The sequence below is a fragment of the Chroicocephalus ridibundus genome, chromosome 1 (genome assembly GCF_963924245.1).
Source record: "Chroicocephalus ridibundus chromosome 1, bChrRid1.1, whole genome shotgun sequence".
Classification (NCBI taxonomy): domain Eukaryota; kingdom Metazoa; phylum Chordata; class Aves; order Charadriiformes; family Laridae; genus Chroicocephalus; species Chroicocephalus ridibundus.
The window spans coordinates 187,419,488-187,445,362 of record NC_086284.1 but is presented as its reverse complement, the minus strand read 5'-3'; the positions used below and the strand labels follow the sequence as shown (position 1 = coordinate 187,445,362).

At 39.0% G+C, this 25,875-nt stretch overlaps 1 protein-coding gene across 3 annotated transcripts in view; it reads left to right on the top strand.

The window, feature by feature from the left end:
• The window catches only part of TMEM117 (transmembrane protein 117), a 231,914-nt gene that overhangs the window by 103,815 nt on the left and 102,224 nt on the right, over positions 1 to 25,875 (top strand). For all 3 annotated transcript variants that reach the window (XM_063323110.1, XM_063323108.1, XM_063323109.1), the window contains one exon: positions 6,960 to 7,059. In XM_063323110.1, coding sequence (XP_063179180.1) covers positions 6,982 to 7,059 — 78 coding nt within the window. In that variant the 5' untranslated portion in view covers positions 6,960 to 6,981. The remainder of the gene's footprint in view (positions 1 to 6,959; positions 7,060 to 25,875) is intronic.

Below are 25,875 nucleotides of genomic sequence, written 5' to 3'. Positions count from 1 at the left end.
AAAGCAATTTTCAATAATTCACTTAACAGTAAGTAAATACCTTAATTCTCTCCTGTAGTATCAAACAGGCATGTAAGAGGCAACCTTTGATTTCATCGCTTCAGTAAAAAAAAAACAACTTACGTGGTGCTTATAGAGTTTAAGTGGAAGTATAACCAGCTACATGGAAGCAGCTGCAGTGCTTGTGTCTGTGCGTGTGTGCTGGGTGCTGGTAAGACTGTGCTATGGATATTTAGGTGAGCATTCCACAATCGTATTAGAAGTGTTTCAGGCAGCCTGTCCTTGGCTGAGTGGTTTTACTGTTATTTGCTGCAGAAAGATGCTAAATGCACTTTGCAGCCTTTGTTTTTCTTTTGTCTGATTAAACAGAATGTACATGTGGTGTTACACATCGCACAAGATTAGCAAAAATCCTGGAAAATTTGGAAAAGATATCTCATCAGACATCTTTTATGTTTTTTCCCAGACTACTCTGTCCATAAGAGGCGCTTTGTAGTGGAGTCTGTAGGGGTTGTACAGCATTTTTGTCAGAGTACTTACATAATGATGAAGGAAGTTGCTCATCTGAGAGGGAAGAAATCTGGGTTCAATTCCCAACTCAGCCACTGGTTGTCTCTGATTTTATTTATGTCATTTAAGGTTTGATGTAAAAAAAAAAAAAGTAGGTGTAGCAAAACCTGTCATTTAAACTCACTGGGAGTATGTGCCAGCACTCACCAAAGTTTACCTTTAGCCCAGCGAGGCTGCATTTCTCCCATAGCGGAGGTCCTCAACACTTGAATTTGCAGATCCCAAAGGTTTTCCCAGTAGAGATGCAGACTCACATCCCCTGGCAGTAGCCCTAACATTATGAGTTGCCTTTTGCAAAACCTTTAGAAGTAAGCTGTTGGCCCTTAGTGATGCCATACATGAAAATCATCTAAACTAACCTCCTGCTCTGGATTGCTGTCAAATCCATTGATTAGGGAGATAGCCTAGGAAGACTAGCATCATCAGGCAAAAGTTAATGTAGGTGAATACCACCTGGTCCTTAAAGAGAAGTCCAGACTGTATTGGACATTAAGTGCTCAAGGACTGTTGGCATAGAATCCACAAAAATCCGCAGAGGGAACAAGAAACTCCTACAATCTGCAATGTGGAAGCTATATTAAGGATGGGAGTATATTTGTCCTAAATTGCTTGAAGCACTCTAACTAGGACTGTACTTGTGATCTAATCCAAACTCCTATCCTGAACAGTGGCATCCATTTCCCTTCTCTAAAAGTGGAGGAAAGTGAATGTCAATCTTACATGTGAAAGATTAATGTCTCTTAAATGTGAAAGATTATATTTGTAAAAGACATGGAATATACAGCTTCAGTTATCACTTACCTAAAGGAGGCTGAAACATATATTTCTTATCGTCTTGGAGAGTACTATACACAAAAACCCTACTGTCCCAGTAGGAGTTTGTCATCACTTTTTCTTTTCTTACTGAGAGTGACAGTGAGATGCAATTCTCTAACTTGGAAAGGCAGTGAACCAGTGTCCCTTGGAATGGGGTTCGGATCTCATGTGTTCCCTACCATTTAAGTTACATGCATATGCCTCTTCTACATTAACAGACAGAAATGCAATTGCTGCACTTTTCAATGGACCTTGTCTTCTAGGCAGGCTTACAAAACACTTCACACATGGAGCTCCGCAGGCAAACCAAGTGGAGGAATAACCACTTGATGGATATCAATCAATATAGGGTGTGAGCTAGAAGCCAAATAGCTTATTCCTGTGGAGAGTGAGCAGCTCCTGTGCATGCCTAGCAGCGGAACTTTAAATGGCTTGGGAACTTTAAAAGCCAAGTCCCCAGAGTAAGTTAGGCAGCCCTCACGCCTGTAGATTGATGAGCAAATGTTTTCAGAATCACAGTTCTGTTGCCCGATTTCAAAAAAGTGTGTACAAATAAGTTACCAACCAGCAATGCTCAGTTACAGGATCAGTCTGTCAGTCTCAGGTGTTCTGCACTGCGCCATGGATCTGTCTTGCTACGGCCAAGCCATTTTTGTGTCCTAGTTTTGTTGTGTCTTGGAGATTAGCCTGCTAGCCTGCTGAACCTCTTGTGGCTGTTACCTCTTTGACATCTTGTCAAGCAAAATCCCTGGTTTAGTGCCTCTTAATTCTCTCTGTTCTGGTGTCATAGAAAAAGTTTCAACTGTACCTCCAAAGTGTGCACTGGGGATGGTTAGGGACCGTATGTGCTGTCTGTACTGTTTGTAGGTAGCTATGCATTGTGCCATTCTCATTATGATGTGCCAGCTTATAGGACAGCAGGTCTTGTTGTCTCTGTGCACCTTCTAGATCCCTGTGGCTCTGACTTCAGTTTCTAGCAGTAGAGGGATAGCTTTTCAGCTGAGTAAAGTGCTACCAAGTGTCTCATTTGCCATTCTGTCATTTTAGAGTGACAAATATGGATCAGGAACTGTATCTGCAGTCTTTTATGTATGTTTTCAGTTATTCTGACGCTCTTTGCTTCTCCTAAATTAAGAGTAATGGAAGCTTGTGGTGCCACATCTAAACACAGACTTCTTTGCAGCCTGCGTGAACTCCCATGCTGTCACTTGTTGCCCATTGTCAAGGCATTTCACTTTGCCATGTGCACAAAGGAAGATGAGTTCCCCACAGATAAGAAGCTATTTTGGGAGAATGCCAGATAATAAAACCACTTCAGAAAATCATGTATCAGACTGCAGAGCACGTACAGACTTTTTGTCACTCAACATAAAAGACATCTAGGCCTCCCTCCTTTTCGAAGAGCCTTAAGTTACCACTCTCTTGCAGTTCTTGCAGAATCTATACAGAACTCTGCCAACCCAGTGCTTTAGATACCCTGATGTATAAAAAGCCAGCTGAAGGGTAGTTAAGATGCACCAACGTTGCTAAAATGACATTAAAAGGTAACTAAAACCTCCCAAAAGTATGTAGGGTCTCATTGCAGTCCGTGGAGGCCTAGGATTCAGTTCAGATGCGTCTGGGTTGTTTGTCACAGGCCTTACAAGAGTTCCAGATCTCTTTGGATTATCATCTGAAGACCAGGATATGTCACAGCACCTGGAATGATTTAGTCACATAGGTTTAGTAATACCTTTTGGGATTTGAACGTACTGTTTTGACATGCTAGCCATCTTGCAGTAATGTAAGGCAAACAAATCCTTCACCCAGCATGGCTACAGTAGTGTAAGCACAAATCGTGCTCTAATCTGCATTGATTATTCTGACTAGAACTCCATTGAGAGCTTGGATCTTTGGCTCTCACTTAAATTTAATTGTCTAAATTCAAGTTATATCCCAGTTTTAGATTCCTGTGATGGTCCAGAAGACACCATCTTGGCCCTGAGTTTCAGCCATGACTTTTATTCCAGTGCCTAGAACAATGTTGATAGCACCACAGTGGCTTGTACGTCTTTATCCAATTTAAAATTAAAAATGTTCCATTTGTTTTCACTGTTCATCATTTTGGCAACTGCTGAAGTGTCATCCTTCTTTGAAAAAAATGCTCTGATATCTTCCTTTCTTTGAGCAATTTCACCAGGCTAGTGCTGTTGTTTCCCTCTTTCTGTTCTGTGCGCTCTCTGCTGCTAACTCCAGAAAAGGTAATCAAATGCATTGGGCTTGTATCTTTTTACTGATTCACTGTTATTAAATTACCTTTTTATGATGGGGTTTTTTGGACTCTGTTTTAGAACGTTGTGTCTCAAGTGTCTTTTGTCTTTTGGTTCCCCTGTTTTGTCCTGTTCTGTCAAAATTGTGGTCTACCTTCCACAGGCCTGCAAAGAGCAATTTCCCTGGCTTTGCAGCTTCCAGTTTTATTGTCAAAGGTTAATAGTGGGTTTGTCCCAGATCCCAATCACAAACTTGTCCTTTAGCTATAGCGTTCACAAGTATTGGTTCCTCAGCCTTTAATTATTTACACTTATCCTGTCCTTTTCTGAAGAGCTTTTTGCTCTTCTATGAGCTTTTACTGCTGTGTTTTTCCACTCGCCATTTTCTTAGATTGTGCTATTCATGCAATATGAGTGTACCTTGCTACAGAATACAAGCATGGCAAAGCAAACAGAAGCCTTTTGACAAACTGTGGAAAATCTGAGCTGACCAGGACGGTTCACTGGAACCCAACAGCCATTAGCCCTCCTGCAAGGTGCCGACATGGGTCCTAGCCAGGAAGCAGAGTAACCCATGAATGAAAACTGCTCTAATCACTAGCTGTAGCTAGAAAAAAGTGTGGATTTTTCCACAATAGAATAAATTTTACTTTTGGTACTGTTAAAATATATACCCTGGTAACATCATCAGGGGAGCATGGCTTTTTTGAAAATGTCAGCTACTCTCGTTTATATTTAAACTAAAACCTGAAAATGAAAAATGGAAGATTTTTTTCATTTTTAGGAGCAAAAAATCCATATTTTAAAAAAGGCAGTTTCTCTTGGTGTTTTGAAATGAAAATAATACTGCAGAGAGCATAAAAGACACAGGATGTAATGCTCATAGTTAATAAAATAGCAGTGTATTTCATTCTATTTCTAATAAGATAATGACAGTGCTAAAAAATATTTTCCCTGTTCCGTAAAAAGTTGTAGCTGTATTTTAATCAGTAAATGCACTTAAAATATGCACAAATTATGTTCTTAAGAGTTTCTTTATAATATGCTATTTTACTCTAACTGAAGGTCTGTCAATTTGCATATTTAATTTAGGCATTAATTGCTTATAGACTACAATGCACAATTTCTACTAGGCTTCTTGCATGCTATCCTGTTTCAAATTACAAAAAGACAGTAAGGATGATTTGATGCATTCAAGGCCTTTTTATACATTTGAGTGTTGCATCCAGCTCATCTGAACTTATTGTAACCCTTCAGATACTTTTAATGTTTGTAAAAACAAGTGACTACATGGAGAATTTCAATTAAAAAAATCGCTTATGTCTGGTTTGGTATCTCTTCTGCTTGTTAATACCTACATATAGTGGTCAGTGACCTCTCAGCCTTTTGAGGTAACCCATGCCATGGGTGGCTGTGGCAGGCCCACTATATGTGACGGGGCTTATAGGAGTTACCCAACTGACCTGTTTTTCATGAGTGTTGTGCAAGTGTTCATTTAGTTTCTGTACACCTGTAATCATGTATAATCCATACGAGAATCTATAATGCATATGGGAAATGGGAATAAAAAAGGTGAGAACTGTGGGGTTTTGTATGTGTTTCACACTGATGAAAAAGATAAAGATACAGGTTGCTTTTGGGGGCTGGTGCTTACAACTGACATTCATGGTGTGCCATTTTTGTTAATGAGACACCTGCTTAAGGAATGCAGACTTGATCATTTTTTGCCTTCATAAATGCTACAAGGACAGCATACCCAAGATGCAGGAAAAAATGGAATTCCAAATGTTTCCTAGTTATAAAGAGTCTGGGAGAATGTATCTCAGAGGTTCTCGCAGTCTCCCCTAGGTATCTGCTGTTGCCCTCTCACCCAGTGTGGTTGGTCTTGTGTTCTCACATCCTTACTCACAGCACGATGAATTTAGAATACTGATGATCTTATTGACTACATGGAACATAATTAAGAATAGCTTGGAAAAAAATGTTTACTTTTAATTCCAGCAGAAAATCTGAGCCAGCATTCATATGCTGTTCAACAGATTTTAAAAAAATGGATGGTATTTTTTTTTAGTGACATATTAGTTGTAAGGTCACAAAATGTGTATAATGAAAAGAACCACTAGTGTATGCCATTTAACATCTGTCATAAAACTATTCAATTACATTAATATTTCTACTTGAGAACATATCTAAGAAATGATACAGTGCTGTGCATTCATTTGTGCTAGCAAGAGCCTCTATCCCCATCAAATACTTAGATTTTAATTGGACTGCCCCAAAAAGTGGGACCAGCTTGCATTGATCCAGTTGCAGGGACACGGTCCTAGACATTACAACATTTGGTATATAATAATGGTAAGATTTGAATGATGGATAACGCAATGTTCAAGGAAGTTGTTACGTGCAAGTGTGTCAGTTGTGTGCATCCTTAAATAGGTATGAAATTATATAAGGAGCGTTTACAGGCATCTTGAAAACACAAATATCACTCGGGAAGTTAAAATATAATTGCTATCGTTGGAATATATTAGCTCTTGAGAAGAATCATCTCTTCTTAAACACTATAAAAGTATTTTAGCAAAGGATATGAGTATATTAAAAGCTGTGATTTTTTTTACAAAGGGTTTGATACAGCATAAGTAACTTTATTGTCTTAATTGTCCTTATAGCATTGTGATGAACTTGAAAGTAGAGGTCAAATTATTGTGTGAGGTTTTAAATCCTATCTGTTGCATTATTTAAGCAGAATGGAAATGCTTCTTTTGGATTTAAGTAAAATATAGCCATGAAAATACATTGTATAAATTAAGATACAGTGACTTCTCACTGAAATTCTACGAAGCTTGCTTGCACTGTTGTGTTAAAAAACCCTATGGTTGTATAACTGGTAGAGTGAAAAGTCAAGTGGCTCAATTATCTTTTTAAAGACAGTTTAAAGATATTAATTTTTCTTCATAAAGATTTTGCAAAGTTACCAATTCTGAGAATGTTGCAATTCCATTTCTACAAAGGAAGAGGTAAGAAGTGTAAAATAGTTTATATTTCCGGAAGCCTTACATAATCCTGAAGCCCTTGCCTACCATTTTTTTAGCATCTTCAAAAGAGACACGGGCTGTAAAATCAGATTCACATTTCCATCTGGAATTGGAATTGACCCATCCTGGTTCAGTACTGTGTCAAGACGCAGATCTAGCAGAAAAAGTGATTATGAAGGAACTAGGAAATCTTTCACAGCTAATCATAAATTTTGTCACTAAAGCAAGTTCTTTATAACTGCATTAAGCAAACATGTATAGCTTACAGTCTGTGTTCTTGTTTCCACAGTGCATACATTATAACAGACTTCATGGGCATCAGGAATGAAAATTTTATGAAGGTAGCTGCAGTTGGGACTTGGATGGGAGATTTTGTCACAGCATGGATGGTAAGAAACGTAATATTACATTTTAAAAGAAAAGAAAAGGAATATGTTTGTTGGTTTCAAGGGAAAGAGGAGAGGAGAAGAGAGAAAACTCTATTTCGTGAAGTATTCCAATATTTCAACTCAGACAAGTAGAAAGTTAACAAAGGCAAAGTAGCATAATGGCAGGCTGTTTAATTAGCTGGGAGTCCAGAAAAGTTTCAGTTAAAATGTATCAGAGCAATATTTCCTTCCTTCTGCTGTGAGTGGGAACGTTGCCATTGACTTCTGTGAGGACAGCACGGTGGCCCTTCTTTGCTACGAAATAGCATGACTTGCTCTCTGGTGAAATAGCAAGTAATGGCTAGAGATAAACAAGGATTAAAAAAGAAGAAAAATTAACGGAAAGGTGTGATAAAGAATGATGGAATGAGAGAAAGAAGGCAAGCCAGTTACATCCCAGAATTTGAAAGTAGCCTGTTTGAAGTGAAACTATCAGATCAAGTTAGTCTCTAGTGTAGAATTTTGAGTAATAAAGTTTTACAAGAGATTAAATGTGTTAATGAGGCTGCTTTTCACTCAGATTATAATTGTTATAAAAGTTCTCTCCTGAAATATGGGCAACCCAAAGATCAGTTTAATGAAAGAGGACCAGAAAATGACAGCTAACTGGGAAAAAAATGAATACGCACATGTGTTTTTATTGTTCAGGTAAAGCATTTCTTAAATACAAAGCGATCAAAAGTGAATTAATTTTTATTTATTTCTATTTTTTAAAGTAGGATTAAGTTTTTATGGTTAGTCAAAGTAAGAATTTTTACAATTACGACTGTGACATTAGTAACTGAAGTGAGAATAACATTAATTTAAATTGGGAAAAGCAGTCCATGATTTTTAAGCTTGCATAATAGGTTTTAGTTAATATATTTTTTTCTTTTCTAATGATTCACTGATACCTCAGTTCCTTTACTCAAAATAATCAACATAATTTTAGAGGGATTCACTAATATGGGGAATGTCAATGTGGTGAGTGTTTATCACATATCACATAAACATGGATAGAAAAGATCTCATCCCTGTACGTAGCAAGTGACTGCAATAATCTCTGACATAAGCAAAGAAGAAAACCAAGCTGGATGAATTTTTTGACTGTGGTATGTGTTAGGAGAAAGCACTATAGGAATAGTTTCAAGCAGGAATGACTGTAAGATGCTAAGACTACGGTCTATAAAACTGTAGGAATAGCCTTAGAAGGGTCATCCGAGTTTCTGTCAATTTGTCTTCTATCCTCCACATATTTGGAACATACTGTACAACAGACAGAAGAAAAAAAAGCATCAAGGATTTTTGCAGCATATTGTTCAGTATGTGTCAGTGGATTGTGTGAGACAAATTATGCTCTCTGAAATGGTGGCCATGAAAAGCAAGTACAGAGCAAATCATCTGTACATACATTACAGTAAGGACATTGCAGAATTGGTGCATTGACTGATGTTGACAATTAATGTGGATTTCTTGTGAATCAGTAATAAAATTCATGGCTACTTTTGAGTACCTTTAGCTTGACCCCTTTTTTTATGGGCTTCCACAGCTTTATGCCACTATAGAAGGAAAGATGATGCATAAGTTAAGCTAAGTTGAGACGGGTCACATTCATCATACACGTATGACTTAGAGCTCCAGTGACAGATTACATACAAGTTGCACTACATTAGGTGACATTCCATTTTTTTAGTCCCTATTTTCTCATTTCCTTGAAAAAAACTGTTACATGCAGGACTGTTTAAAACACAGAAATGGCTGGATTCAAGAGGCATGAGAAACCTGATCCTTTTCTATGTACTCAAAGCCCTCTCAGGTCTTTTCAGCAATGGAAGCACAATGGAATTGTGCCACAGCAGATTCCAAGTGGAGGATGGAGTTATCACTGAGGAATGGGAGACTGGGAGAGACTGCAGAGGGAGTTTGGAAAGGGGAGGCTGTTTGTAAACTAGGCTGGTTCTGTTAGCTTTCAGGAAGAGCAGAGGGCATGGGATTGGAGGGTCAAGGATTTTAGGGTCACTGATTTTAAGACATGCTTTAATTGCAGGAGGAGAATTAAGGGGCATGGTGATTCTCACAGCAAAAGAGAATAGTGAGATTGCTTCTGCAGTGCAAATCCCTAGGCAAAGTGTATGAATCAGTCAATGGAAATTACAGTATTTAAGGGCAGATAAACCTAGGAACATCAAAAAAGCTACAGTCAGGTAAAGCGGTATTAGTAACAGAGAAGAACAGACATGTACATTGGTGCACGTGCATGTACATTGGTGCAAACCTCCCACACAGCCTAACTTTAGCAATCTTATTCTATATGAACAGAAATTATCGTGTTGTTTATATTTGAATTTGCTTGACTTTTCGCATCTCAAGCCCAGCATGGGATTGATATCAAAGTGACATGAGTCTTCTGTAGGATTATTATATTTTATGAAGTTCCTCAATCCTGTTTGGAAACATGAAAGAAAACCCAAACCTGCAAAGGAACCTTTGCACATCTTCCCATTCACATCAGTGCTTATATTTTCTCATGTTTAAGAAGTTTCTGTAAAGAAGCCAGCCATCCTTAGACTACAAAGGAGAAGATGACAAAGCAGATGTAGCCTTCACATGTAGCCTTCCAGTATTTGAACCATACTGGAATTAAGCACTTATTCCCTATTTAATTGGAAACTTTGAAAATAAGCAGCAATAAAGCAGAACAGATGGGATTACATTTTAAAAATGAGTAATCAATAAACAATAATATTGCCCTAGTACAGCAAGGAGAGGCTTATTAAATCAGGAAAGTGATTGAAATGTGAAAATATGTTTTGGATTGCTGTTTGTTTATGATTTAAAAGGCAGAATTGAGCCTTCTCCCTCAACACTTCCTAGCTCGCTGACTAGTTCAGTGATAGGGTCTGACTCAATTCCTAATAAAATCAGCAATATTCTTTCCATTGTGTGTAAAGGGAATGCTATGGGTGTGCAATGAGGGGCCATGCTGTGGTGCACAGGAGCTTCTCCTTTGTAGCTCTGGACAGGAACTTCTGTCACTAATAATCATCTTTGCTGAAATCTGTAGTAAGTGTTAGATGTTCTAAATAAGTCTGTGAAGAGGGGAATGGGTTCAATACACTAACCGTGTCTGCACTTTTCCCTCTTTGAAGCCAGGGAAGTATATTCTGCACCTGCTTTGACATGCTCTCCTGCTCTCATAAAATGTGCATTCTGTTCTCATGGAGAGTGGCTTTGAGGCAGACACCACAGGATTTGGCACAGTAGGATAGCTTTGAAAAAAAGGTTGGATTCCACCCAGACAAGCCTATAAACTAGCAATTATGGCCGCCTTCTGGGAGAGTGTGAGCAGGCTGAGGAACGAGCTGATTCCAGGGCAGAATCTCTGATGATTAGTCAGATGGCCTCCTGATTCTCTGTATAAAAACGAGGAACCTGCTGCAGCTGTTTTTGCGAGGAACACAGTCCTCAGCACATGTGGTAAGGCATGCTGAGGGTATTACCTACAGGAGTGGATGGCACTGAACATTGACACAGAGGGCAGAGTACAACCAGGGCCTCCTCTGTTCTTTACAGCCTCCTGGTGAGGCGGAACAGCCTGCTTTACTTCCTCTTCCCAGGCACTGTTGGCTTTTAGACTGTCAATATTCTTGTTCTCCGCTTCGGGTGATGGCTTTTTGGGCTCTCCAAAATTACACATTGGTCCTGTGCTATGAAAGATACTTGCACCACTTTGAGAGGTTTGCTTACTAACTGCTGTTGCCATTTACATTAAAGACATATCCCTGCATACAGGCCCTACATACATGTGAAAGAGTCTAAACAGGAGGAGTTTGTTACATCTTCCTTAGACCTTGCTTGCTAGGATTATCAGAAGTTGAATCAGTCAACTTCAGCCAAAGGCTGGTGCTAATTGCTATGAATATATGGGGGCCTGATCCTCTTGACAGGGGATCCTATTCCCATTTACCTTCCTTCTGAAAGGTAATTTAATTGAGATTCTCCTTTCCCTTGTTAATTGCTAGAGGGAACTGAGCAGCAGAGATTCTGCCAGCTCATATCATCAAAAACAATGATAAACCCAAGGGATGGTTTAGTTTATTATTCATCAAAATAGTATTTACCAAATCTGTACCAGCATGTTCTTTTTAACAAGGAGAAGCCAAGACTTCTCTCAGTGCTGTGCTTTAGCACAGTACTTGGCACGATGTTTTACAGTGTAAGCTGAATCATTGTCACAATTCCTGGCTGTTCTTTCTGACACCTTCACTCGACTTCAGTTTGACTTTTCCATCGCTTGGGACCATGAAGACTCCCAGGACCATTTCTGTCTTTCATCTTAGCACAGGAATTAGTAGGAAGTTGGGAAGTAGTACTTCCAGCATAGTCTGGATAGAAGGGTGATAGGTCAGCACTTGTTCCACTGACCCATTTTCCAGGACTGACATAAAACACATCCTATGCACTTGGATGGATGGATATGGAGGTAGAGACCTTCTACCTAAGTCTTCTTGTCAGGGCATAGTATTGGGATTTCAAAAGGTTATTACTGAGTGATGAATCCACACCTACCTTTCCTCATTAGTGAAACTGGCTAATGACCCCCATATACACAAATTGCCTGGGCTTCCGTGAAGTTTCTCAGGCAAGAGAGTCACATCATTAGGTGATCATGCCTATAATTCATGACATACAACTTGTGGTGGAATGCCGCTTTCCTTGATAAAGCTTACCTGTTCTTCTGTGAGAAGGATTTTCTGTTCACTGGGATTTTCAGTGCTAGCTGAAAAAGCCCCAGGAAATGTACTTCTCTGGCCAAATGGACCAGGTTTCCAGTCGTATAATTCCAGAGGACAAATCTCACACCATTGTATGTTCTGGCTTTGCTAGTTGTGAAAGAAATAGATTTTATTCTGTTCTTTTCATTCACATTTCTCCATTGGACATTTTTTATCTTCATCCTCTGTTGAAGGAGGCTTCTGTATTTTCCCATTTTGTGAGACTAACGTGTCTTACCTGGCTGGTCACAGTGAAGCTAGTAGAGGGGGCCTGTGGCTGGTTCATAAAGAAGACTCTAGAAGGCTGAAGCCTGTCCATGTAGTCTTGATGCTATTAAAATCAATAGCTGACAGGGTGGAGTGAATGGTTACTGCCATGCAAGCACACAGTAAATCTGTAGACTCCTAAACCAGAACTTCTTTTTGTTGCATGCACCATGTTAGAACTGCGGCTACACCTGTAAGAACGTAATACTTGTACCTGGTCAGAAGGAAAATCCATCCAAACTAGCGTCCTGCCTCAAACTGTGACTATGAGCGGAAGTCTATCAGGAGAGTAAGAACAAGGCAATCATAGATGGTAGTGTCCTCTAACACTCTCTACATCTGCATGCAGTTTTGTGTCTATAATAACTCCTGATCTCACCTTTAGCCCAAGTACTTCTTTTACCATCCACAGCATTATTTGGCAACAAGTTCCAGAGTTCACTGTATAAGGAATCACCTCCTTTTGTTTGTTTTGTTTCCTACTAAACTAAGTTGATGCCTTTAGTTCTTTACTGAAGAGAAAACAAATACTTAATCCCTGTATGCTTTCTCCTTAATGTATATGATTTTGTAGACATACAGTTAACTCTAATTTACCCCATGTTCAGGCTGATGATCTCTAGTCTAGTAAGTTGTTCCTCATACACAAGCTGTTCCATATATTTTATTATCTTTATTGCCATTCTTTGCAATTTTTCCAGTTTTGCTCTGTCCTTAATAGGGAGATCACAACTGCCCACAGTATTCAAGGTGTGGGTGACCTATGGGTTTTACAGTGATATAATGATGTTCCCTGGTTTTCTGTTCCTTTCCTGATAGTTACTAACATTCATGGCAGGGAGGTGTTGACTATATAGGGCACTAAGAGCATGTTTTCATGCTACTATATTATCATAATCTCAAGATCTTGCTTCTGAGCTTTAATGGTCAGCTGAGGGCCAATCGCTTCATAAATGATCCTAGAATTGTTTTGCCCCCTGTACATCATTTTGCATTCATCTACAAAGAATTTCATCTGCTTTTTTTATTGCCTAGGGACTTACTTCTGTAAGGACCTTTCTCAATTCTTCGTAGTCAGCAAGCCATCATGCTTATTACAGTGCATAACTTAATATCATTATAAAGCCTTCTCACCTCACTGCTCACTCATTTTACCAGGTTGCTTCGGAATATGATGAATGAGCGCATCCCCTGCACAAATCCCTGTGGAACTCCGCTAATGACCTCCCTCCATTGCAAGAGCTGTCTGGCTAACCTACTTACCTTCTGTTCCCTGTCTTTTAACCAGTTATTTATCAACATAAAGACCTTCCCTAAAGCTCTGACTGTTGGGTTTCCATAGAAGCCTTTGATGAGGGATTTTTCAAAAGCCTTTTAGAAAATTCAGGTTAGGCTATTTTAACCACATCTCCTTTATCCATGTGCTTTGTTGACCTCATTCAGTAATCCTGTTCTGAAGTATCCCCATTCCCGATATTTACAGAACCAGCCACTTAGCACTCCTTTCACATTCTCAGTGTTTCCTGTTGCCATTAAAGATGTATTCAGACCATTATGGGTGGCCTCGAAAGTTCTGTTTGCATGAAAGACAAAAAGTCCCAGCTCAGGAGCTATGAACGTGTGGAACATTATGGAACCATCTTCATGTGCCTTATCAGTGAAAGACAATGAGATTATTTCCTAGAAGTTAAACTTTGTATCTTCATTTTACCTCATTTTCCTTCCATTTTCTCTATCCTTTTCCCTCAACACCCCTTTGTCTTATGACCCGGGCACCATTTTGCAGGTGAACAAAAATTAAGGTGGGAATATTTTGTTTTGTATGTTCTTGCACATAGCAGAAGGGCCATCAGAGCCTGAACATGGCTGTTAATGTTATCCTGAAGACAGAAATGTCTCTGCTTGTGGTAAGACCTATATTCTGAATATGTGTGTAGATTACATGTTTCAGAGAACATCAACCACAGATACATAACCTCTCTTTCCTGAAAAGTTACATGTTCTACGGATCTCTTAGGCTGAACAGGGAGGATCTTAAATAGTTTTTGTTTTTTTCATAGTTAGGTGGAATTTTTGAATCATAATTTTGGACCCGTGTCTGCTAAAGTCATTCTTTGAACCTGGCCCCCTCTTAACCTTCTTGCTGAGAAACACCTGTTTTTTTCTTCCCTGCTGTACAGGCAGTAGACATAATCTAATTGCTGTAGTTTGGGATAAAAGTGTTCAACTGCCCCAAATGTATGCTTGCTTAGCCCTTCGTTTTGACCTTGTAAATACTGGTGTGGACTTTCTCTGTAAATTTGAAGCATAATGGTCTAATATACTGTACAGTGTAGGGTGAAGTAAAGTAGCACATTCATTATACTTTAATAAACCCATCACTTGATGTTATCTTCTGGTAGATACCTGTTACCTGTAGATTATGCTCCATCTACTTTCTTCTTTATTAATTTTTGTAATAAGAACAGATGTTTACTTATTGCCATTAAAACATTTTAAGCTATTTTCAAGAGTTTTAACAGTATTTGGAGATATTTACTTTTGACCGTTGCCATTGTGATCCTGAAAAACAGTATTTATTTGTAGAATAGGATAACAGGCTGTTGAATGATTTTGAAGTGCTTCCCTTGTGTCCATTAAGAGAGAATATTATTCTTTTCCTCATTTGCTCTCAGACATAACTATCTATGTCGACATCGTAGAGGAATGAAGGATTCATTGCCACTGTGAAGAAACTAGGTTGATTTACCTCTTTATTTTTATTTCATCTATAATGCGTCTGTGTTGTTAGGGCATGTTCAAACAAAGTGAGCAACCTTGATGCTGCAAGTACTATCATATTGCTGAAAATAACAGGCACACTAAACTATTGCAGTGCAAACAGAATCATAGAATCACAGAATCATAGAATCATTTAGATTGGAAGAGACCTTTAAGATAATTGAGTCCAACCATTAACCTAACACTGCCAAGTCCACCACTAAACCATGTCCCTCAGCGCCACATCTCCAGGTCTTTTAAATACCTCCAGGGATGGTGACTCAACTGCTTCCCTGGGCAGCCTGTTCCAACGCTTGACAACCCTTTCAGTGATGAAATTTTACCTAATATCCAACCTAAACCTCCCCTGGCATTTCCTCTTGTCCTATTACTTGTTACTTGGGAGAAGAGACTGACTCCCACTTATGGTGAGGGCCAATCGCACTGCCTGGTCCAGAAGCAGAAGACTTGACATTAATTATTGAGATAGATAGAAAATAAAATACTAATGTGACTAAAAATTGACATCTTCTTTGGTACAGGGAAGGACACCAGTATAAAAAATATGCTGAAAGAAAATGTATCATCATGATTAAAAATAATAAATTTTCTGGGATTTTGTATGTAACTTTTTAACTAAAAGAGTAGCCACAAATGTTCGCTCTTAAATTTATTTGAGACTTAAAAAGTAATTCTTCTGTCCAGAAAATTCCATTCAGCAAAGCATAATATATTGTTTTATTTGCAAGCAGTGAAGAATCCACCATTTTGATGCACATTCCAAGGTAGTTTGGAGAGTCAGAAATCTTGAATGACTGACATCTTTTCTAACTCATGTCTCTGTCAAGGATTGGGCATGACAATTCAGATTATGATCAGTGTCAATCTTCTTGATTGTTTCTGTTCCACTGACATATCAAATGACAAAATAAAACTGTAATTGAATTTGCAGTGGCATCTGAAATACCGTATAGCTAACAGCTCTGCCGTACTTCAGTAGTGGAAATGAAATTAAACTATGAAGCACGAAGTGGAAGGAACAAAGCAGATGACACATTTTACTAAACTCACTTGCCAGGACTGCACAGGAATGTGACTAATAACGTCATTGGTGGCAACGTGTTTCTTTCCATTCAGAGAAGCAGGCACAATGCCACTTGCCCTTTTTATCTTTCTGTGTTTCTGTTTTTGTTTTTCTTTCCTCATCATAAGGGCCAGTCCAGTTGCAGAGCCATTCTGTAGCTAGTTCTGTCTCCAAGTGATAACCCACATGTAAATTCATTGACACAACGGCTGTTGATATACCCAGTCATTCAAGACCTGCTAATTTTGTATTTTCAGTTTTGTAGGGCACGAATGCGCTCACATTCTGCTCAGCTTCATGGCTGGTACTTAGTTATGTAAGGTGGAGTGTGCCTGGTGTCATCTGAGTTCATCCAGTCATCCCATCAAGTCAGATTGCACTATTATTTATTCATTGATTGATGGTGTAGCCATCTGTTCATATGCTCTAGATTATAATTATCTGCCTTTTCAAGCTTGATCTTTTTTGTATTCCCCTGTTACCTTGTCATTCGAATTCTGCCCAGGCATTGCCAGAGGTGTTACTTCATCCCTGTCTGTTTCCCAGCCAGTTAGTTCCTTCAGCTCATCATCACAGGAGGTATCTTTGTTAACCATTTTTGGGGCTTTAAAACATGTGCTTCTAGCAGTAAAAGCCTCAGGATTTTCTTCTGCAGAAGGCCACAGCCACCTCTACCTCAGAGCTCAAGAGTTAGAATTGGAAGCCCCAAAGCTGGTCCCCAAAATTTATCCTGGAGTTTCTCCAAAGCAGCTGCTGACAGCTTTCTATGAAAAGCAAAAATAGTTGTAGGAGTTCTTTCAAATAGGTGGGAAATTTAACCAACTTTTTTTTTAAATAAGGAGTGTGAACTCATACACGCATTTTTGTTACCTTTTATGCACATTTCTGTACTGTCTGGATCCCTATCTCAAAAAATAATGTCAGATCTTCTGCTTCTGGACCAGAAGTGCAGTTGATTATGAATGGTCTTACCACAAAAACAGAGCTGTTTCATGCTGTGAAACAATCTGTAAAGATTCTGCTCATTATCAGAAAATCAGCCCAGGTTCTCAGCTTTGTTCTCAGTCAGGTTATTCACCCCATTTTCAGATCTCAGTGCTGATGATGTGTTGTTTTCTACTGGGGCCAAAAGTCTGCAGATGGTCAGTCAAGGTTCACCAGGTAGCAATCTCAACCCAATAATCTTTAGTGGGTGAGTAATTAATTTCTTCTACCCTACTGTCCTTAGTGTTCTGGTAGAAATAATTAAAATGCTCTCCATTGGAAGGATCTAGTTCTCAGTGTGACTTGAGCTGGGTGCTGAAGTCTCCTCTGGGTCCAGTGTTTCAGCCTTGCGACTTGTTCACTGCTGCAGCTTTCGATGGAAGTATCTTGCTTGGATACTTCTTCAGCAAAGTATACATGATACCAGTATACATGGGTGTTTCTCTTCTCCAATCAAGGTATTCTTCACAGATACGATACCTCTACAAAACAATCCTAAATTCTTTGCATTTTCAGTTTCCAACTTCTACCACAGTCAAAGAAATTAACATACTTGTTATTCTCACCTTCATCTCATATCTTTGGGCTGAGCCATAAAGATGGATGTCTCTTTTTTTAAGTTGACAATGCCAGAAGTTCCCACAATGTTTTTGAAGAGCTGACAAATCCAAAAAGTTAGACCCTGCTTGCTGGGACTGCAATCTGCCTCTTACAAGATTGCTATGGGGCTTCTTTTCATCATTGGAGCACATTTCAATTACAGCTCAAGCTACATTCCAGCTGGAAGTTGTCTCTGCTCCTAGCATTGCCCAAGTGACCATAAAGAGCTCTCGTTATTCTTTCATAAAGCTGTATGCCATATACAGAGGCCCATAATTGATGTGGTAGGTAATTGGGTAGTCTCACTGTTTCTCTATGGGCTGCTTTACTGGCCAGCCCCAACCACAGTCCAGGTAAACAAACAACTGAGGGTAAAAAGAGATTTTCTGGTAGCTGGAGATCTTTAAGATGCATGTTCAATCATTTTCCACACTTATTCTTACCTCTCCTAGAACTTTTTTGTCTAGTGTTTGCAGGTGATGGAGATGTTATTTAAACAATACCTAATTTTGGTGTCCTACAGGCAAAAACAGAGTGTAAATGGAGCTGTAGCGGGCAGCTGTGTGCCCCCTTGGAAGTATCTGCTCTTTCGTGCTGCCATGCTCATGTAGCAATAGTATAAGTTCACATATGAACTGAATGTTTTGAATAGTCATGTGGCTGGTTGTTAACCTGTTTTTACTCTTTAGAAGCTGCATTGTTTATATAAAAATAGTACTTAGTCCAACAAGATTTACTTGTTATAAAAAGGACTTAATAGAAGGCCAGAAATGATAGTCAGTAGCGAGGATTGTAGTTATCCTCCAGAAACTGGAATAATTTTCTATTAGTTTCCTAGTTGCTGTAAAAGAGCAAGAGATGATACATTTTTAGCTTTAGTTTTCTAATTAGCCTAAGTTAAAGACAACATATACTTGTTATCTGTATGCACACTGTTCTTCCATAGTTCTGGCTGTAGGATCATGGAAAAAATTCCACTAAGTACACTGTTCAAATGAATTCAGGAATTCAGTACTGAACAATATCACTGATTCATCTTATCTTCTGTCTTGTATCCTGCACTGGTCAGTGTGAGATGCTCACAGTGAAAGTTAATGAGGTGTCCTCAGAGACTCTCTGGGAGGCTGAAGAAGGCAGGAAGTAAAAGAGGGTGGAGAGGTGCATTTTCCATGAAGTCTTCAATAACTAGAGCCCCAGTTACTGTCAATGGGGGCCACTGCAGAGCTTGTTTGCCCCAGCTGCCTAACTGAGCTTTTCATGATCAAACAAGGAAACAGATTCCTCCTGGGGAGGGACAGAGGCAAAAAGTAAATCGGTAGGAGCAAGGTGTGTCTGTTCTTTACTGGGGTGAAGCACAGGCAGAATGGAGGAGGCTCAGGAGATGCAGGACAGTGAAACAGATGTTTACTTTTCAGATGCTACAGGTTTCATATTGAATGCCCTGACACACTGCATTCCTCCTGCGAATTTCAAACTCTGTCTGACTGGAAAAGTGAAGTGAAATCTCTTTTCTTTTTTGATGACATTATTGCGTGATTTTCTGATATTATAAAATGGAAACAAGTGCTATTTCTTGTGACGACTTCTGGGATAACTCTTAGTGGATGATAAGATTCTGTGTTTGTTACTGCGTTGTAGTTATTTCACTATTAAAACACAGAAAGCCTACTTCTTACTTAATTGTCGTAGTGCCCTTATACCCTCCAAAAGCCCTTAAAAACTACTAGATTCATTAGGCAGATGAGAATTCTGCAAAAGTAGTCAAAAATTCCATGGCATCTTGCCCAGAGAGCCTGTGTGGGCACTGTATGCCTCAGTGATTTCACTACCCAGTGATGGTTCCGTGATTGCCTTTTCCATGTTACACATATGCCTGTGTGTAGGGCATGAGGAACTGGGCAATTACAAGCAGATGGGGAATGCGAGCAAGCAAGCTGAGAACTACCCACCTAGGCAATGGTGTAGTGGTGTGCTTAGAAGTTAAGGTGACTGTCTTCTGACTGTGGTGAATGTTGGACTCGACGTTGTGGTTGGACTTAATGATCTTAAATGTCCCTTCCAACGTAGACAATTCTAACATGAAACTGAGGCCTAATGCTTGCTTCCTTTTTATCTAAGACTTATCTGTGCATTTTATTCTGACAATAAAGTTTATTTTAATTCCAGAACAGTGGTGATACCAGTCCTGAAATCTCCAGTGCTCTGAGATGCTTTAAAAATGCATGAAGGATCATGTCAAATATTAATGGGAGCTGTTCTGTTCTCCAAATGTTGTAGGTGAAAGATATGGCTCCATCTTTTTCAAAAGACAAGGTGTGAGGGAGAAGATACGTTTTCCTGCAACTCAAAGCTTGTGTGATTTATTTGTTTTGTAGCTTCAATTAGCCATGAAGTTATAAATCAGTGAGACTTGGGGTCCTGTATTTTCTTTTCCTCTTTATCATGCTCTCCTTTACTTTTTTTCATGTAGAACTGTATTTGCTTCTTGACAGTACGTATGCAGCAGATCTTGATATATCCTGGTTACATGTGTTTAGAAACTCAAGTCAAAGTACCATATAAATTAAAGTAACTATGCAGCAATTCTGCATTCTGACATGATGTACTCCTTAGGAATGGTGTGAATGAGTGGGTGTTAGAAGTGCTGCAGAAGTGGGACTCTAGAAATAACATGTTCTTACTGAAGATCTTTGAGTACAGATGGCAAATGTGTAAACTGTTGGAGTCTCTAAGATGGACACTTCCTCTCTGGAACAATCTGGTTCTGTATGAGACTGCAAGCACAAACCTTTTTCACTGACTGGCAGAAGAAAATAATTTTCTTGCTGGAACTGAAACTGAAGCCATTACCTCAATAAATCTGCCAAGATGTGCGATGAGATTCCATAATGAAACGGGAAGAGGTTGTTTGATAAGTATTATAAAAGAAATATTGAACTGACCATGCAAATTCAGCTGAAGATCTTTAGTGGATTAAATATATGGTGAAATAAGAACTTCTGTATCCGCAGAGAGAGATTAGCAGCAGATGGCAGTGGTATACAGCAAAGCATTTCTTTAATTCTGAATTCCTTCAGGGTCTGTAGGATGAACGATTAGAAACTCTGTAAAGGGAAAAGAGGTAAGGAGGACGTTTTATTATGAAAAAGCATATCACAGCACCCTTGCCTAACAAAATGATGTATAAAATCTGTACTTCTGTACAAGGGAGAGCATGGTTGAAACTGGTAAACTAAGAAAGAAGAAACTATTGCTAATCTTAAACTACATTATTTTGAGGGATGGGTCTTCAACCGAGAAACTTTATTATGAGGTTGGAAGAAGATGCTGATGCATCTGGTGTCTGTTTCCCTTCTGTATAGACTTATGTCTTCTCTTTTTATACTTTTCATTTCACATTCCCTAGAGTATAATCATCAAAACTGAAATCAATGATAAATTTCTATTGTCTGGATTTAATCTCTGATGCTGTTCTGTAGAGTAAATATGTTTAGACTATGGCCAAAAAGAAATGGTTTAAGTGCCCAAGTTACCAGAATACCGTTCATTTTGTGTTGAATTATGCCTAAAAATAAAATAAGGTTATTCTCATGACAGCTACAGTGCCTTAAAAATGGTATCCCATGTTGCCACAGGTCAACTCAACCCACACATTCTGAAGATCAATACAATATATCAGAAGAGCAATTAAGCAAGTGCTTGTGTAAATACAGCACAGAATTAATTTTCCTGTGTGGTACTGCATAATATATGAATTTGTTGTAATATGGGGTGAAGAGTTCCCTTAATCCACCCTGCTAAGAAATAGTAGAACCCTGCATTAAATTGAGCGAGGATTCCTGACTCGTAAATGAAATCACTAACTTCAGCCTGTATTTGCAGGAGATGACAGTAATGCTGAGCCCAAAATGGAGAAATCTTAGCAACTGTCAAACTTAGACTTATGATATGCTAGCCAGAAGGTCAGATTTTAGATACCCATACTTGTGATGAAGAAACACTGAAGCGATCACACTTCTGATCAAGAAACACTGAAAATTCAACATGTTCAAGTACAGTTTCTACATAAAAATAAATAATCAGATAGGTCAGCTTCCAAAAGCTCTTCATTGCCAAATCCCATGTCTAAGTTTGGTGCAGTTCTGCTGATTGCAGCAGACTGAAGTAGAATCATAAAATCATAGAATGGTTAGAGCTGGAAGGAACCTTAAAGATCATCTAGTTCCAATACCTCTGCCGTGGGCAGGGACACCTCCCACTAGACCAGGCTGCTCAATGCTCCATCCAGCCTGGCCTTGAACACTTCCAGGGATGGGGCATCCACAGCTTCCCTGGGCAACCTGTTCCAGTGTCTCACTACACGCAGAGTAAAGAACTTCTTCCTGATATGTGATCTAAATCTTCTGTCTTTCAATTTAAAACCCTTACCCCTTGTCCTATCACTATACGCTCCCTGATAAAGTGTTCCTCCCCATCTTTCTTGTAGCCCCACCCCCGCCCTTTTTCCAGTCATAGGAGCCATCCCACCACGATTCCATGATGGCAATAAAATCGTAGCCCTGGAGGCATACACACGTCTCTTACTCCTCTTGTTTATTCCCCATGCTACATGCATTTGCATAGAGGCATTTAATTTGGACCCCCAATGAAGCTCACTTACTGGCTGGAGTGGCTAGTATTCCCATGTGCTGCACTCCAGGTGCTTTCCTGCTGATCTGCAAGACTTCCCCAGTTTCTGGGCAGCTATTACCGGTATTGGTATCATAAGATTCTTAAAAACCAAAATACACAACTGCTTCTTAAAAACTGAGATATTAAAATAGAAAGTTTCAATGGATTTGAATCAAAATTCATTATAAAACTTCATTTAATAAAAGGCACTCATTAAGATGAGTCTAATCTTGTCTTGGTCTCTTTTTATTGTTATTTTACATTACTTGAAATGGGAACTTCAAGTACTTTTTTAAATGGATAGAAAGATTGTCGAGTTTCACTTAAACTTTTGTAAGTACCTTTAAAACCTCCATTAAAAAGCTATTTTTGTAATTTCTTCCAGTACTATGCTTCTCCAAATCACAAAAGAAATCACTGCCTCCTACACTGGCAGTAATAAAAAAGGGTTTGCATTTTGCAGGCATTAGGGATTGATCTTTATAGCAACTCGTGGAGATAGGTATGCTAATATCCCCCAGTTTTACAATAGAGAACTCAAGCAAAGGAAAAGGGAAGAGATTAAGCATTTTGAGGCCAAATTAATCAGGCGTTACCCACAGCTTCCAATAAAGTTACACTGACCTTTATATTAGTGTAAACGATGACAAAAAGATTTATTTCGGGCAGCAGATTCTCAGTCCTTATATTTTGCAGTTGAAAATGCTTTGGTGCTTGTCTGGGTCATGCAGGGAACTGGTGATGGAGCTGAAACAAGAACCTGCTCTCAGCTTTGTATTTGTCCCATCACTGTTTTCCGCAAATCTTTAAGTGAAATTGTTTTCTCTATCTATCTCCATTGATGGCAGCGTTCCAATGTATCTAAAAGGTATCTGTCTCTCCAAAGATACTGAATAATTTCTTTTATGGAAAATTGAAATGGCATGTAAGTGCATTGGGGATACATAAAAGTAAGGAGCTGCTCTTGGTTTTTATTCTAGCTTGCGATTAAAGCATATTATAAGGTTTCTCCTCACCTGTATGTAGGTGAAGGAATGCTTCCAAGTGGCAAAGCTTTCGTGGTAACACATTAAGAGAACGTCACATGAAATTTCAAGCTCATGCAGCAGTGAATAAATTAAACCACAACACAAATAAAACATAAAGATTTCACATGCAACAGCAGTGTGAAATCCAGGATTGTATGGACAGTAAGGAGAACAAGCATGATTATATATCCTCCATAACTTTGAATTTAGCAAAACTGTTAAGAAGAAATGTTATTTCAGTTAAATTTCAAGACTAATTTCAAAGAACATCTCTGGGAATTTATAGATAAAAATCTTTGTGTATGCACGTGTAGAGACTCAGTCCTGTGCCTGAGAGACGACCCTTTTGTATTTCTTTACTAATACAAACCAGCCTTAATCTTTATGAGGAAACTAGATATTATTTATACCAAAGTGTCCTAATCTATACAAGGCAAACAAATGCACCTTATTTATTACTAAGCTGGCCTGCGACCGCAGAAAGCCTTAGCTCGTTGATTTCTTCTGAATCTATGGTGATTTCCAGGCATCTTCTTATTGGCATGACCAAAACCAGACTGCTCCTATACCATCTACAATGTTTTTTCTTGCTTTGCTAACCTACTATTTATATTGATATAAATTATTTCCAAGGTTATCTTATCCTCTTTAATAGACTAAGGGCTATTAAATGAGTTGAGGTAGTAGGAAAGGCCTGAATCAGCCACATGATACTCCAAGCCAGATATTTGGGAATGACTTTGGAACAGATGCCATCACTGGGTGATTATTCTTCTGTGAGGGCATACCTCTGGGTTCTTGTCAGGTCAGCTGTACATCTTCCTTCACCTTTGGAAAGGCAGAGAGATTTGGGAGCTGAAGATCTGGTACGGCGAGAGCTGCATGCCATTCTGACGTTGAAGGTTAGGTGCTGCTGCTCTGTTGGGTTATTGAAAGCTTGTTTGGCACTCCGTGGAATGCAGCCTTGTATTGCTGTAATGATAACCCAAATCGCTAACAAGTATTACAAAATTCCAGTTATTTGACAACTAGGGATAACAAGGAGGGTACTGAGAAGTTGGCTGTAATATGGGTTTTGTATTAAAAGCTCTGAAATCTAGCCATTGAATGATGCTGTCATAATCTGTTACCTCAGAAATTAGCTTTTTCCTTAGGTTGCTTTTTTTAACTCATCCCCTGTCAATCATTAAAACTGTAGCTGCAAAAAAGATTCTCTTTTTCTATTCTTATGTCTGTGTGCTAGTATTCTGGGATATTCGTAGTGGTTCCCAAATATCTTTACTTTCCCTGTCTCCCTTCCAGCCATCCTCCTTTCTGTACACCACACAGCGATAACGTGAACCCTTCAGATTTCTTTCTGCCGTTGTCATTTGTTCAAGTCTCCTGCCTAGTATTTTCAGACTGACCAGCCTCTCGGAACACAATGAACTCCAGTTCTTTCATGTAGAATTAAAAATCCACCAACTTAATTTATAATGATTTCATCTATTATACTTCTGTCTTTTGTGCTTTGTTTTCACTGACACCTCTACACTGTAAAAACTTAAGGCACTGACTGTGTCTTTTACTGGCTGGGGTTTTTTGCAAGCTGCACAATGCTAAGGGTATGCTGTAATAAGAATTACAAATGCTGGTACAGGGTGAATTTTTTAGCATTAGCACAATTGCTTTGATCTCCTCTTGTGTCATGGGCAACGGAGTAAGTCCTGCACCCCCGTGCATGTTGTTGTCTCTGCTGCAATGATGTAGTTTGGTTTGATGCTCCGAGGGGACGGTGTACAACCTTACAGCGCTCTCTGGCACCGAGGACCGTGCTTGCTATGTAGTACTGATGCATATTCTCTGATATCTGTGTGCTCCTCTTCAGCCAAGGAGAGACCACTCTGTCAAACGTGTCAGTAAAATGTAAATGGTTGAATACCTTTTATTGAGGTTTTAATCAAAGTGGCCCACAAGACTGTGTAAAAGTAACTGAAATTGGGAGATTGACAAGATTACAGCAGGGGCATGACCATAGCAATGCCCTAGCTGGTTCTAATGGCTATAATTTCACAACACTATTAAAGGAAATTACAGAAGACGCAGTGGGCTGAATTAACCCTAGCTGTAACTGTTGTCTTTTACAGAGTTGCACAAGGCAGGACTTGGTGAATGTGGTCCTTTCTCTGCATCTTTACACCTGCTATTAGTAATGATGCACAGATACCGACTGAAGTACATTGACTGTAGTACTCCGATGTAGGGCAGACTTGTCAGAGAAAACTCAGATTGGCATTAGATATTGTGATTCACAAAATAAAATCAATTGCTAAAAATATAGTGCATTTCAGAATTAAGCATACAGTTGCTGCAAATGATTAGTTCTTTTTTGGAAGAGGAGCGGATTGAATTGCTTGTATTTAAATAAAAACAAATTCTAAACCATAGTAGTAGCACAGGAAAAAATACGCTCACTTCACTGCGTTAGCTTGTGTACTGTTCAAAAATGACATTACCAGGCAGAGAAAAACACAGCTTCCTTACAGAAGCTCTTGGTGTGCTGTCCATGTGGCTATAGTTTGTGAACATCCGTACAAAGTGTCCTGACTATCAGCAATAGTGATGATAAAGTCAGAAAAACACTTTTATT